Source organism: Nerophis ophidion, linkage group LG04, assembly GCF_033978795.1.
Source record: "Nerophis ophidion isolate RoL-2023_Sa linkage group LG04, RoL_Noph_v1.0, whole genome shotgun sequence".
NCBI lineage: Eukaryota > Metazoa > Chordata > Actinopteri > Syngnathiformes > Syngnathidae > Nerophis > Nerophis ophidion.
The window spans coordinates 26,090,477-26,105,449 of NC_084614.1; the positions used below are offsets into that span (position 1 = coordinate 26,090,477).

At 39.2% G+C, this 14,973-nt stretch overlaps 1 protein-coding gene across 8 annotated transcripts in view; it reads right to left on the minus strand.

The window, feature by feature from the left end:
• LOC133551202 (neuronal tyrosine-phosphorylated phosphoinositide-3-kinase adapter 1) overlaps positions 1–14,973 on the minus strand; it is a 109,791-nt gene that overhangs the window by 41,560 nt on the left and 53,258 nt on the right. For all 8 annotated transcript variants that reach the window (XR_009806450.1, XR_009806449.1, XR_009806448.1 and 5 more), the window contains exon 2: positions 5,161–5,396. Coding sequence is in view for 2 of the 8 variants with exons in the window: in XM_061897671.1 (XP_061753655.1) it covers positions 5,161–5,348 (188 nt within the window). In the remaining 6 variants the exon portion in view is untranslated. The remainder of the gene's footprint in view (positions 1–5,160; positions 5,397–14,973) is intronic.

Below are 14,973 nucleotides of genomic sequence, written 5' to 3' on the forward strand. Positions count from 1 at the left end.
ATCAATTAATGATCAAAATAATAGTTTTATATGTCTTTATCAATGCGGGGAAATAATCTCAATAAGGGGGCGTCATATTAGGTCTGGCGATGGAAAAGGGACATACTAAGTGCAGTTAGTTATCTGATGATTCTGGAGAATATGCTATTAAAACACGTTACGCAACATGAAATGTCTTCCGGTGGGACTTCTTCACTATTTCAAAGGATCGACGCCATGTTTTTTGACATTGAGCTTTGGGGACGTTTACGACACGAGTAAGAGAAAAGGAGCACTGGATTTGCTCACCCTAGCCCACCTGTCTCACTTCATTGTATTGTTTTTTTAATTTGTATGGGTTATCGCAGCTATTTATTTTTTTATGTTAACAGATTTATTGGTATGATGTTATAATTCTTTATATCGGCACAATAATTATCTGTCCGATGTTTATCATGCACTCCTAATAACACAAAGCTGACATTAAAAAAAATTATATATTGCCAGAAATTGAAAATTAAATATATATATGGCCCTCGGATCCTTTGATTTGAAATTGTGCAGAACTAAGCCGAAAAAGTTTGGACACCCCTCCTTTAGCCTATTGAGGCAGACAAATGCTGGTCTGCCAATTAAAGAAGAATAAGAAAAATTGATTGCAGGGAATTCAACAATAATTGCTGCTTTTCAAAAGCAAATTGTCTTCGAGAATGCACAAAAGACACAATAGCACTTTGCACAATTATTTCTGGGTCCCACTGCTGGGAATAGTCTGCTTTTTCTCAAATTCGCCTGTTTACCATTCTTTATCTTCACAGCCGTCTCTGCCTCATAAATGGAATTTGTCTCCCGAGGCCCTCCTGTTCTCAAACTGTCCCCCTTCGCCCTTCATGTCGCCGCTTTTGTCCCCCCTCTTGCAGCTTGGTCTGAGTTCCATATTTTTGCCCCGGTGCAACTTTATCCTTATACTCGCCCTCATGTCCCACATGCTGTCCTGCACCTCCCCTAGCGGGATAGCGTCAGGAAGACCTCGAAAAAATCAACGAGAAATCTTAAAGAACGCGTGGAATTGGGTGAAACAAAACCTCCTTCTGACAAAATTGCTGGAAGCACATGCTGCACAACATCTCCCCACCCCAAGCTCAAGAGGAGCATTGTCGCCAGCAAAGTGGGACTCAAAGTGGGATGGCGTCGCCTTGCTGTCACCTGATTCAAAGTCTGCGTGAACTTTCTCTGCTGTGATCCCATGAGCCTGTTTTGATGCCGGCGTGTCGGACAAGTTGTTTGTGTCCATGTAACTTAGGAACTGAAAAACAAGTTGACATGATATGCTTAATGGTGTTTCATTGTATCCATTAAACGATATCCAATTGTATTTACAATCCACTAAATATGGGAAAATAACGTTTAAACATCACAAAATGCTTACAAATTCAGTCAGCCATTTTGAATATTCTGCTACGAATATCTTTGGCTATTTCCGGAGATTGACATCACTACCGTAACGCTTCTGCACTCTGACCATGTTACCAGATCAGTCATACTAGAAATACGCAAACACTTGAAAAAGATGTGGTGTTTATCATTTAAAATACTTATGTAAGATAAAAACTTTTTTTTTTTCTTTTTTCATGCATTCTAAATTGAAAATAAAAGAATTAATAAAAAGTCAGCTTACACTGGAGTCCATTGGGGCTCTCTATTTTGCCCACAAAACTCTGTAAATAACCACCCAAAAACAGCAAACAATACTCTGAATACATCTCGTGACCTGAATATTAACCAAATATTAACAATATTGGTATTATAAGTGCTAACACAGACAAAGTATATTTAGCATTGATAGACGAGAGTTTACTATAGTTACGCTGCACTGGACTCAAGAAAAGACTTTAATGTAATTATAAAATGAAACTGAATATGGCAGTAATGCAACATACATGGATACAAACTGCCGTAAAACTGTAAAGAAGAACAAGAAGATTATGCAGCACTGGCGGGAAAGAAAATAGAGCCGGTGTGCTGCTTCTGCTACCAATGCATCACGTTCGGCTCGTCAAAGTTATTCTAGATGATAAATCATGCCTCTCATCTGGGTAATAAGAGGATTGGTCGTCAGCCCCTTGCAGAACACACAAACACCCAATCACACTCACACTTGTGCACAATTCAGAGTCTCCAGTTACCTAATATGCATATTATTTGGAATGTGGCAACAACAAATACAACACAAGGATGCCCAAACCAAGTATTGAACGCATTATCAGACTATGAGGGAATCATGCTAACCACTCTCCACCCCCCATGTGGTCATGATTACATATAGTTTCCTACAAAGCTTTATTTTCCCCATAATTCTACCTGCTGGATCTGGTGGGTACATGCAACAAATGGCCACAATGCACGCAAACTATAATAGATAAAAGTGAAAACAAACTCCTCCAATGTTCTTCTTTGTCTTCCATGCATTAGTGAACAAACAAATACACGTAATTAATTTGCAGGATTATGCAAAAACTACCATGGGCCTGATTTACTAAGATCCAAATACCTTGCGCTAAACAGTATGTGCAATTGATAAAACAGAGTGTACTGTTAGTGCGCATGTTGCGTGCGAACTACTAAGACTGCACGTACAATTGTAAAGTGGTCCAGACCGCCTGATTTAAGTGAGGATTTTGCGTGTATTACACTCTCATGTACTACACATTTATCTTATCAGGTCGCACTTGTGGCGTTTTGTTAAGTTTTCAAACAAGCAGGAGACATCTACCACTTTTTATGGGCACTTTAGTAGCAGCCATGCAGCGCATTTACTGTATATTAACACCATCTTTTCTTTTTTACCGCTGAAGGCGCATGGGGGGGAAGCTGTACTACTGTCTTCTTGATGCAAAAAATGCATCCTTCTAGAAGATTTTTTTTATCATATAGGGTTGGGACGGCGTGGTGCAGTGGGAGAGTGGCCGTGCGAGACCCGAGAGTCTCTGGTTCAATCCCCACCCAGTACCAACCTCGTCATGTCTGTTGTGTCCTGAGCAAGACAGTTCACCCTTGCTCCTGATGGGTGCTGGTTAGCGCCTGGCACGACAGCTCCCTCCATCAGTGTGTGAATGTGTGTGTAAATGGGTAAATCTGGAAGTAGTGTCAAAGCGCTTTGAGCACCTTGAAGGTAGAAAAGCGCTATAGAAGTACAACCCATTTATTATTTATTGATATATATCTTAGTGATATATATTCTATGCGAAAAAATAAAAGATACCAAAACACATCAAATGAACTTGTTTTAATCAAATTATAAAAGGATGTTGCTGAATAGATGATGTGTCTACTGTCTAATATTTATTTTATTTCAGCCCTTCCAAATATGTCAAAACATATACGTAGGACGGAGGATTCTCTGTCCATTGTCTTTTTGAAACGCGAGCACTGCTCGCTCACAGGTGTGGGGAACTATCAGTTCGCGCGTCCTTTTCAAACGTGCTAAATAAAATGCAGAGTAGTGCCCCCAAAACGATGATGAGTGTTGATAAATCACATCGCATGTGCTGTATAATATATTTGCATTTTCCCCTCCCAGTATCGTGTGCCTTTTGATGACCAGCATATACTTTGCATAATAATGAAGACACGGACGCAAAATGGATTGCACGCCTTATTCTGCTCACTTCACTTTGCACACATTTAGTCGATTAACTTCGCTCAACCATTAAGTTTTAGTACACGTAAACCTTTACTAAATCAGGCCCTAAGTGTATAACCTCATCATTTGAAAATAACAGTTGCACCGAGCGTTGCCATAATTCCATATTCATATTTTGTTTTCCTGATCTCTGCTATGCTGCTTTTTGGCCTCCTTCTACCTTCTGACATTTGGCTGACTTCATAGAAGTTTGTCTCATCTTCTCTACATCTTAAAGGCCTACTGAAATTAGATTTTCTTATTTAAATGGGGATAGCAGGTCCATTCTATGTGTCATACTTGATCATTTCGCAATATTGCCATATATTTGCTGAAAGGATTTAGTAGAGAACATCCACGATAAAGTTCGCAACTTTTGGTCGCTAATAAAAAAAGCCTTGCCTTTACCGGAAGTAGCAGACGATGTGCGCGTGGCGTCACCGGTGCGAGGGCTCCTCACATCCTCACATTGTTTATAATCATAGCCTCAAGCAGCAAGAGCTATCCTGACCGAGAAAGCGACGATTTCCCCATTAATTTGGGCGAGGATGAAAGATTTGTGGATAAGAAAAGTTAGAGTGAAGCACAAAAAAATAAAAAAAAGCGACAGCTCCAGGTGACAGCAGTGTGAGCGTTTCAGATGTAATTAGACACATTTACTGGGATAATTCTGGAAGATCCCTTATCTGCTTATTTTTTTAATAGTGTTTTAGTGAGATTGTAAAGTCATACCTCAAAGTGGGATGGCTGCGGTGAACGCCAGTGTCTTTGATGGAAGCCATGGGGGAGCCAAGCTCACAGCTGCCTTTTTTGACAGCTGCTGCAGGAGGAGGTCCAGTAATCCACTGATGTCTCCGGTAAAAGCCGACTTAATATTACAATTTTCCCATCCAAAAACATGCTGGTTGACGTAGAGAAACATGTTCGCTTTGTGTTAAAGTTTCACAACAAACAAAGAAACACCGGCTGTGTCTCAGTGCTAAAGGCAGCTGCAATCCACCGCCTTCCACAAACAGCATTCTTATTTATAGTCTCCATTATTAATTGAACAAATTGCAAAAGATTCAGCAACACAAATGACCAAATTACTGTGTAATTATGCGATGAAAAGAGACGACTTTTAGCCGTAAGTGGTGCTGGGCTGATATTTCCCCTCCAACCAATAACGTCACAAGCACACGTCATCATTCCGCGACGTTTTCAACAAAAAACTCCTCGGGAAATAAAAAATTGTAATTTAGTAAACTAAACCAGCCGTATTTGCATGTGTTGCAATGTTGAGATTTCATCATTGATATATAAACTATCAGACTACGTGGTCGGTAGTAGTGGGTTTCAGGAGGTCTTAAAGTAAGAAATGATGCTATGCAAATTTGTTCAGGACTTTATCAGCTAACAAGTTGTGTTCAGAATCCAAATTTGGGAATGAAACCCACTGAATCTCTCCGACGAGTTGTGTGTCCCTCGCTGATTTCCTATATAAATTCTGCCTCACTCACCTTTTCTTGCTGCCATCTTGGTCCCTCTGCCTCCAGTCCAAACGGCTCTTGCGATACAGCAGGTTCATGTCGCTGCGAGGTCGCTCCACCTCGCAGCCAATCACAGCGCAGTGTAGCCGCTTGCTCCGCCTCTCTATGTCCCGCAGGAAATGCTCGACTGCCACATCCTGGGCAGAGCCAGAGCTCATGGTACTCAGGGAGGCCAGAGATGACGGGACGTGTTGTCACAAGTTCACCTGAATGAGAATAAAACAATGGCAGTGTGTAAGTCAGGCAGGTTTTATTGACAGTTGCTGATTTACAGAACATATCAAGTCAAACTATTGTGAGTTTGACCAACATTTTTAGGGCGATACACAAAAACTCAACACGTTTCACTGGAAAAATCAACAAGTCACCTGAAAATTCAGCTCGGTAATTGTGTTTGTGCTTTTGCCTGGCCTGTTTTGTGTGATTATAACTATAGAGCCGGAAATTGAGTTTATTATAAGTAGCACTCAAGTCTCTTCGACACAAAAACAGTATTCATTAAACACGTAGAAGATAATTGACTGTTAAGTGAGCTATGCTTCAGTGAGATTTCAATGTACTGTTTTTACATTTTATTAACTCATTTCTAATGTGAACATTTTTCTCATATAACTGCTCATTTTAAAATACAGCATTGCAAGTGGTGCATGATTAAGTGACTTTTGAACAGATTTATTTTATTCCCGTGATTGAAAATTGTTTGACAAAAAGATTGTTTTTGACCTTAGAGCAGGGGTGTCTCAAGTGCGGCCCAAGGGCCATTTTTGTCCTACAGCTGTTTTTTTTTAATTGGCTCTCGACACATTCTCAAAAGTAACTGCATTAATTATTAATGAAGTGTTTGAGATACAACAACTGCAGTTGTGCCCGTTTCCCTATATTGCAGAATTTTTATTTTTGTAGGTATATTCTGAAAAATGTTTGCCCTAAATAAAAAAAAATAAAAAAAATCAAGCATAAACATGGCTAAATAAACTAACATTATTAATACTACAGTAGTATTGTCCATTGGAAGAAACCAAACCAATCAGATCACAGCGTTCAGTATCGTGGCCACTGATTGGCTCAGCCTCAGACAACATTACTATATTGGATTAAGAGTGTAACTAAAGTGTGTTATTTGTGTGTTATGAAGAATGGCTCTCATAATGTTGACAAAGTTTTTAGACAGTAGCAAAACATTTTTTATGTTCTAGCTATGAAATATTAGATTTATAATTAATGATTCCTACTTTGGAGTAATTCATTCAGCGCAGTCATGCCTGGAATTATTTATTAGCTATAAACTAGGGATTACTGTATCCCCAGTTTGACCCTGGAACAGATGATTACATTCCCATGATTGGATTGTTTTACCTTAGAGCAGGGGTGTTCAAAGTGCATCCCGGGAGCCAGTTGGGTCTCACAAGTATTTACTTTTTTATTGGCCTTCAGCATGTTCGTAAGAAAAAATTAAAATGTATTCCTGAGACATATGAGATTCAACAAATATTTGCATTGACACCTATAAGAGGTGTCAAACTAATTTTTATTGAGGGCCATATCACAGTTACAGCTGCCCTCACAGGGCCGCTTGTAACAGTAAATTTTATATAAATATAAATGTATAAGAATTGGTCTCATGGCATTGTTACTGCCATGGATTTTATTATTATGTACAGTATTTTTTACATACACTGATAAAAAAATGGTGGATTTTGCAGTCAAAAAAACTGACAGCTCAGTTGCCAGATTTGTACTGTAAAATCTATGTCTATAAATGGAAACAATGAAGTCTGGCGACTGAGTGCCAGTTTTTTTTTTTACCGTCAAATGTGTGTTTTCAGTGTATTACTTTAAATTTTAAAACAAACTACCCATTTTTATGGTAAAATTTTAGGGAGTGAGCTGCCAATTTTTTTTAACGCATATTAACAGTGTACAATTTGATTGATAACTGGCTTTGAAATCATACGTCAATTGATATTTTGTTTTTTGTTTTTTGAATTGTTTGGAATGTATAATACAATATTTGTTGCATTATTAGATAATATCAACATTTTGAATAACCCCCAAAAATAAGTGAGTAAAAAGAAAAATAAATAAAATAAATATTAATAAATAAAACATTTTTAGATCTAATATTAAAGTTCAAAAGATATGCAATGGCATGTAGTATGCGTTTTTTTTTTTCCGGTCAAAATGGAGAGAGATGAAAAGATACTATGACGCATATTGGCTTTCACGGCCATAAAAATGATGTGACCTTTAGTTTGACACCTGTGACCTGTAGCACAAAAGCTTATTTATCATGTACTTTCCAAATACATTAGCATATATTGATGTACATTAAATTAGTTTGGCATTTCTAATATACAAAATATATCAGAGTGGCTCCCCGCATTCCTTTCTCAGCACGCCGCCCTCAGTGGAAAAGATTTGGAAACCGATGCCTTTAAAGCTCTACTACGTTTGATTGATTGATTGATTGATTGATTGAAACTTTTTTAGTAGATTGCACAGTACAGTACCTGTTCCGTAAAATTGACCCCTAAATGGTAACACCCGAATAAGTTTTTCAACTTGTTTAAGTCAGGGTCCACGTTCATCAATTCATGGTAAACGTTACGCCAATAGTGACAACGTAACGCAAGAGAATAGCGGTGGCTGTTTTGTTTACCTCTGGCCGAGTGTATCACATGGAAACTATTTTTACTTTCATTATGCAGTTATGAATATTTGAGTAAGCACAGTAACTCAGCTGCAGCGCGTCTCTGGCTGCGGGCCCTGGGACGGCCTAGCCGAGGCTGGCTGCCAAGCAGACAGTAATGTGGTATGTCACATGTAGCGCATGCACAGCTTCCTCATCACGCTCGCTCTATGAGTAGTCAGCCTTGTTGTGGGGCAGATATGGGCGGGTTTCCACGCTGCTGCATGGGAATGCATCGTGCAACTGGCTAAGAAAAGCACAGCTGTCAGCTGATGCATGTTTGTTTTGCCTCGCGAACAGAAACAGAGACTTGGAAGGTTTCTGGTGCCTCTGGCTTTGCAACAACCCTTTGTTTGAGATATACTAACTCAATTATGATTATTAATAGCTTTATTTGGTTTAAAATCATTTATTTTTACTCAGAATATCAAAGTAAATGCAATAATTTAGCACGAAAAAAATCGCATTAATGCAGTTTATTTTTCTCTCTCACTCTTGGCCTGTGTTGTAACATGTGTATATGTGTTTATCGTGGCATCGTTTTGTTTTTTTCTAGGCCCCAAACTGAACCCCCTACCCATAAGAGCCGAGTCTGAAAATAACTTTTCGAAATAACTCCTCCTCCTCCACTCACCTCCACTCTTTCCCACCTTTTACTCAGTGGCCTAGTGCAGTGGTTCTCAACCTTTTTTCAGTGATGTACCCCCTGTGAACATTTTTTTTAATTCAGGTACCCCCTAATCAGAGCAAAGCATTTTTGGTTGATAAAAAGAGATAAAGAAGTAAAATACAGCACGATGTCATCAGTTTCTGATTTATTAAATTGAATAACAGTGCACAATATTGCTCATTTGTAGTGGTCTTTCTTGAACTAATTAGAAAAAAAGATATACAAATAACTAAAAACTTGTTGGAAAATAAACAAGTGACTTAATTATAAATAAAACTTTCTACACATAGAAGTAATCATCAACTTAAAGTGCCCTGTTTGGGGATTGTAATAGAGATCCATCTGGATTCATGAACTTAATTCTAAACATTTCTTTACAAAAAAATTAATCTTTAACATCAATATTTATGGAACATGTCCACAAAAATGAATATCACATTGTTGCATTTCTTTTCACAGTTTATGAACTTACATTCATATTTTGTTGAAGTATTATTCAATACATATATTTATGAATTATTTTTGAATTGTTGCTATTTTTAGAATATTTAAAAAAAATCTCACGTACCCCCTGGCATGCTTTCAAGTACCCCCAGAAGTACGCATACCCCCATTTGAAAACCACTGGCCTAGTGGTTAGAGTGTCCGCCCTAAGATCGATAGGTTGTGAGTTCAAACCCCGGCCGAGTCATACCTAAGACTATAAAAATAGGACACATGAGCACTCAGCATTAAGGGTTGGAATTGGAGGTTAAATCACCAAAAATTATTCCCGGGCGCGGCCACCGCTGCTGCCCACTGCTCCCCTCAACTCCCAGGGGGTGAACAAAGGTGATGGGTCAAATGTGTTTGAAGGACAATTATTGGTACTTTAACTTTTACCGGGTGATGTCCTTGGGGCGACATGTCAGTATTCCTGTACAATGTATGTCTGCTCTTAAACAAAATAACTTTGTTGTACATTTTAAGTGCAATGACAACAAAGTGCTATCCTAGCCTAGACACACAATTCATTTTTACATGCATGTTGTTATATGATTAGCGATTAGGTCAATATGCACATCAGTGCAAAAATGGTGTGCTCTGTGGCAAATTTCGCTTCAAAACTCACCCTGACATGACTTAGAATACAATTGTTAAGCAGATAAAGGATGTACATTCAAGTTAAACATTTAAAAAAATAACATTCTGACAATAAAAATGCATTTGTGACAAAGTATTGGGGTCTTTTTAAAAGTGTGAATGCAATTTACTATGGTTAATCAAGGTTCAAGTTTTATTTGTCACATGCAGACTCCACCACAGTGAAATGCTTTTTTCCATGCTCTTCAAATATTGCGTACAGTGGGTTCCAAACACTACTTGCAGAATCTAATACACTAGATAAAAATAAATTAAACAATTGAATAGCTCTGATGTACATTGTTTACAGACAGTTAAGTTGCACAATAAGTCACAGAAGTTATGGTAGAAGTATCAGTACAAGTAGAAGTACAGTAGTCAAATACAGTACCAGTGCAAGATCAAATAGTGTAAAAGTATTGGAAGGAACAAATTTATGAAGGTGTCGACAGTGTTTTGGCAGTTGAGTAATCAAGATTCAAAAGTGTGATGAATCAATGTTTTTCCAATTAAATGGATCATTCGACAGCACTCATTTTAAACTTTGCAGATAAATTATTTGTGCATTGCGAGCACAGGACTCTGCCTTTGCATGTGAATCCACTGGTGAAGGTGCTCTGCGCGCAAGAAGCATGAAATAAACATGAAACATTCATCATCTTTACATTTTACTGCCATGATAAGTCTTTTGTGTGCACGATCCATTTGCAATTTTTATCTTGGGAGATGAGCTCGATTTTTTTTTCAGGAAATCAAAGCTGACTCTCATGCAGCTGGAGCAGGCTCCATTCAAATTCACCCTGTAATTGCCTTGTTATAAAGTTAAAGTACCAATGATTGTCACACACACTCTTGGTGTGGCGAAATTATTATCTGCATTTGACTCATCACCCTTGATCACCCCCTGGGAAGTGAGGGGAGCAGTGGGTAGCGGCGGTGGCCGCGCCCGGGAATAATTTTTGGTGATTTCACCCCCAATTCCAATCCCTTGATGCTGAATGCCAAGCAGGGAGGTTATGGGTCCCATTTTTTATAGTTTTTGGTATGACTCGGCCGGGGTTTGAACTCACAACCTACCGATCTCAGGGTGGACATAGGTCGAGGGCAGAGGGTACAAACAGTTTCTACCGATAACTGAAAGATACAGGGCCCACTTTGATCAAGTATTTACATCAAAGATCAAAACAATTAATTAATGTAGAGCAGTATATGCTATCCATCCGTTTTCTACCGCTTGTCCCTCTTGAGGTTGCGGGGGGTGGCTGGAGCCTATCCCAGCTGCATTCGGGTAGAAGGCGGTAAACACCCTGGACAGGTCGCCACTTCATCACAGTGCCTCTGCTTAACTATTAGAAAAAAATATCTACAGTATATCTTAGCTCTAGGTGCAGATCTTAACCTCAACCTATAGTTGACAGCCAATTAATGTTATATAACAATTGCATTCATTTTATTTTTAGATTACGCAGAGGGGCAATAAAAAATGTAGCCCACCCTTCATCGAGTCACTTTGTACCGGCCAGGGGTTTTTTCAGTACAGTATAGTGTTGTCCCGATACCAATATTTTGGTACAGGTACCAAAATTATTTCAATAATTTTCGGTACTTTGATACTTTTCTAAAAAAAAGGGTACCACAAAAAAAATAATTATTGGCTTTAATTTAACAAAAAATCTTCTGGTACATCAAACATATCCTTAAATAAAATAGTGAACATTCAAGACAACTTGTCTTTTAGAAGTAAGTAAACAAAATAAGGCTCCGAAAATTAGCTGCTGACATATGCAGTGACATATTGTGTTATTTTCCATTCTATTTTTTTGTCAACATAATTAAGGACAAATGGTAGAAAATTAATTATTAATCCACTTGTTCATTTAATGTTAATATCTGCTTATTTTCTGTTTTAACATGTTCTATTTATACTACTGTTAAAATTTAATTAGCACTTTTTCTTCTGTTGTTTGATACTTTACATTAGTTTTGGATGATACCACAAATTTAGGTATTAATCAGACAGTAAGTAGTTACAGGATCATACATTGGCCATATTCAAAGTCCTCATGTGTCCAGAGACACAAAAAATAAATTAAAAAAACGGTACTTTTTAGAGGCGGGATAGTACTGAATATGATTCGTTAGGGACGGCGTGGCGCGGTTGGGAGAGTGGCCGTGCCAGCAACCTGAGGGTTCCTGGTTCAATCCCCACCTTCTACCAACCTCGTCACGCCTGTTGTGTCCTTGAGCAAGACACTTCACCCTTGCTCCTGATGGTTCGTGGTTAGGGCCTTGCATGGCAGCTCCCGCCATCAGTGTGTGAATGTGTGTGTGTATGGGTGAATGTGGAAATAGTGTCAAAGCGCTTTGAGTACCTTGAAGGTAGAAAAGCGCTATACAAGTATAACCCATTAGTTAGTATCACGGTACTACACCAATACTGGTCTACCGTACAACCCTAGTACAGTAATTAAAGAATGGGCAAAAGATGTGTACAACTTGGAGCGTAACTAATAAGTGGTACCTCAACTTAAAAGTGTTTTGAAATAATAGCTGTCTCTGGGCTAACTGTTATGCTTTAAATTGCAAGCAAAAATGTGAGTTACTAGCATTAGTTGGCATAAAGTAACAAATGTCATAGTAGACCCCGAAAGATCCGACCAAAACATTGGGTCTCACGCGTTAGCAGTAGCTTATAATAGCTAGAGATGGCCTTAACTTTGTTCTTCCAACCATGGGAAGGAAGAAAGTGAATGTGATGGACAGTGCTGAGAAAAAAAAATGGATGACATTCGTTGAATTAAAAAAAATAAATCGTCAAAAAGATAACAGAGTGTGTAGCCCAAAAATTTAAGCGTGTCACTGCGAGCCTGTACCATACTGAAGCAGCATGAATCTAAGGATGTTGAAATAAGATCTAAACGGCGGACATTCATCAATGCAAGTTGAAAAAAATGCTGGTGGTGTGTTCGACGAAAAGCAGATGAAAGGAGATACCGTAGAAGTCCACTCTCCAAGGTCAATGCTGTACATTGTTCTTACATTACTTCATAAAACGACTGTAGTTGTTAGTACTACATTTTAGTGTATAGTTTTTATACAATATTTAATTTTTAAAAGTTAGTTTTTGTATTTTAAAAGGCATGTAATTTGTTAAAATTGTGCTGATGCAGGGGGGCACGGACCACTTAAATGGATTTCAATTCATTTCAATGGAAGACGTTGATTTGAGATACAAGTGTTTTGAGTTAAGAGATAGATCACAAAACCAATTAAGGTTGTGAGTTGAGGTAATACTATATAACCAAATATGCCTCAAAATTCAAACCTAATCCATGCATGCCAGCAAATTTTATGAGGCTTCAGCTCAGTGAGATTGATCGCATGGGAGATGTTTGCATTTTCTTTGGTCTCATGGATCATCACTAAAGGGTACCAACAAGAGATGTCCGATATTATCAGCCAATAGATGCTTTAAAATGTAATATCGGAATTTATCGGAATCGGTTTCAAAAGGTAAAATTAATGACTTTTTAAAACGCCGCTGTACGGAGCGGTACATATCCGGTAAAACACGGATGTTGGGAGCAGTAGCGTCTCCCAGTCAGCAGCCCCTCACCTCTCCCACACACAACACAGGAGTTGACGACAGCAGCATGAGAGGTTTACTGGCGACGCTTGATGACCTCATCAAACCGCTGCGAGCGGAACATAACAACACCAAGAGTGTGTTGTTGCCGGTGCTGTAGCCATGGCTAACAAGCGAGCGAGCTCGGTGACTGACTAACGACACCATGTCTATGGTTTGGGATTATTTTAAAGTGTGTCTGACGGTTAAAAAACTGGCAATTTGCAATGACTGCAAAAAGTTGGATATGCCAGGAGGAACCAAGATGTCTTCTTTTAATACGAGCAATTTGATCTCCCACTTCTTCAAGAATCATAAGGAGATACTCGATGAATACAAGCGGAAGATGGATGAAAAGCAAATACCGAAAAAAAGTAGTACCACACAGTTGTCGCTTAAAGACTCCGCCGTGAAAAATCAAAAATTTAACAAAAACCAATATGGCAGTGCCATTTTGGCACTTTTTCCCACAACTTGAGTTGAAGTTGTTCCCTTATTTTGGAAAAAACTTGTTACTTTGTTTAATGCATCCAGCGGGGTATCACAACAAAATTAGGCATAGTAATGTGTTAATTCCACTACTGTATAAATCGGTTGATATTGGAATAGAGGGGACGGCGTGGCGAAGTTGGTAGAGTGGCTGTGCCAGGAATCTTAGGGTTACCGGTTCAATCCCCACCTTCTACCATCCTAGTCACGTCCGTTGTGTCCTTGGGCTTGACACTTCACCCTTGCTCCTGATGGGTCCTGGTGAGCGCCTTGCATGGCAGCTCCCGCCGTCAGTGTGTGAACGTGTGTGTGAATGGGCGGATGTGGAAGTATTGTCAAAGCGCTTTGGACTCCTTATATAGGGGTAGACAAGTACAACCCATTTACTATTAAGATAATTAAGAGTCGGACAATATCGGATTGTCGGATATCGTCAAAAAAGCCATTATTGGACATCTCTAGTACCAACTAGTAGAAATTTTGATGTATTCTCATTTGATTGGTGAACCTATGATTACACTTGTACGACATTGATCATTATGACAGTACTTGGAGATGCAAGTGTTTTCTGAGATGGTGCTTTATGAAAAAAGTTGGACAACTACTGATCTACACAGTTAATTATTTTTGTTACCGCCCGTTTGAGCTTGGGAATCCCTTTACTTCTTGTTACACAAAGCTTCATAAAGAGCATTTTAGCAATGAGCCACCACAAGGACACACAAGCCTAAAGTGGGAGCATCAGGCTGTGTTACCTGGGCCGGATTGCACGCTGAGTTGTGTAGTGACGTGTAATTCTTTTGTCAGGTCCTAGTGTGTCATGCAGTGTGTCAGCACGGCATCTGCTATTCCTGTATACCCTGGCCCTGACCGCAACCCAGACCACTGCCGCCGCCATGCTTGCTGACTCAATGTTAATTAGGTTAGAGAACTGCGGGTGCTGTTTGGTTATTTTAAATGGGTGGGTGGGGGCGGGGGAGGCAGCTGAGCAGGCAGCCTTCAAATGGTGCAAGTTGGTGTGCAATTAGTCCAAGTAGAGAACCACCAGAAGGACATCAATCCTTACAATCACTTCAAATGACAGCATTTTGAAATTTTTAGGGGCATCTGCAGGGTCAGGAGACGCTCGAGTTCCTCTGATTAGAACCAGGAGGCAGATGGCACCATGATTCATAGAACTGGGGCTGC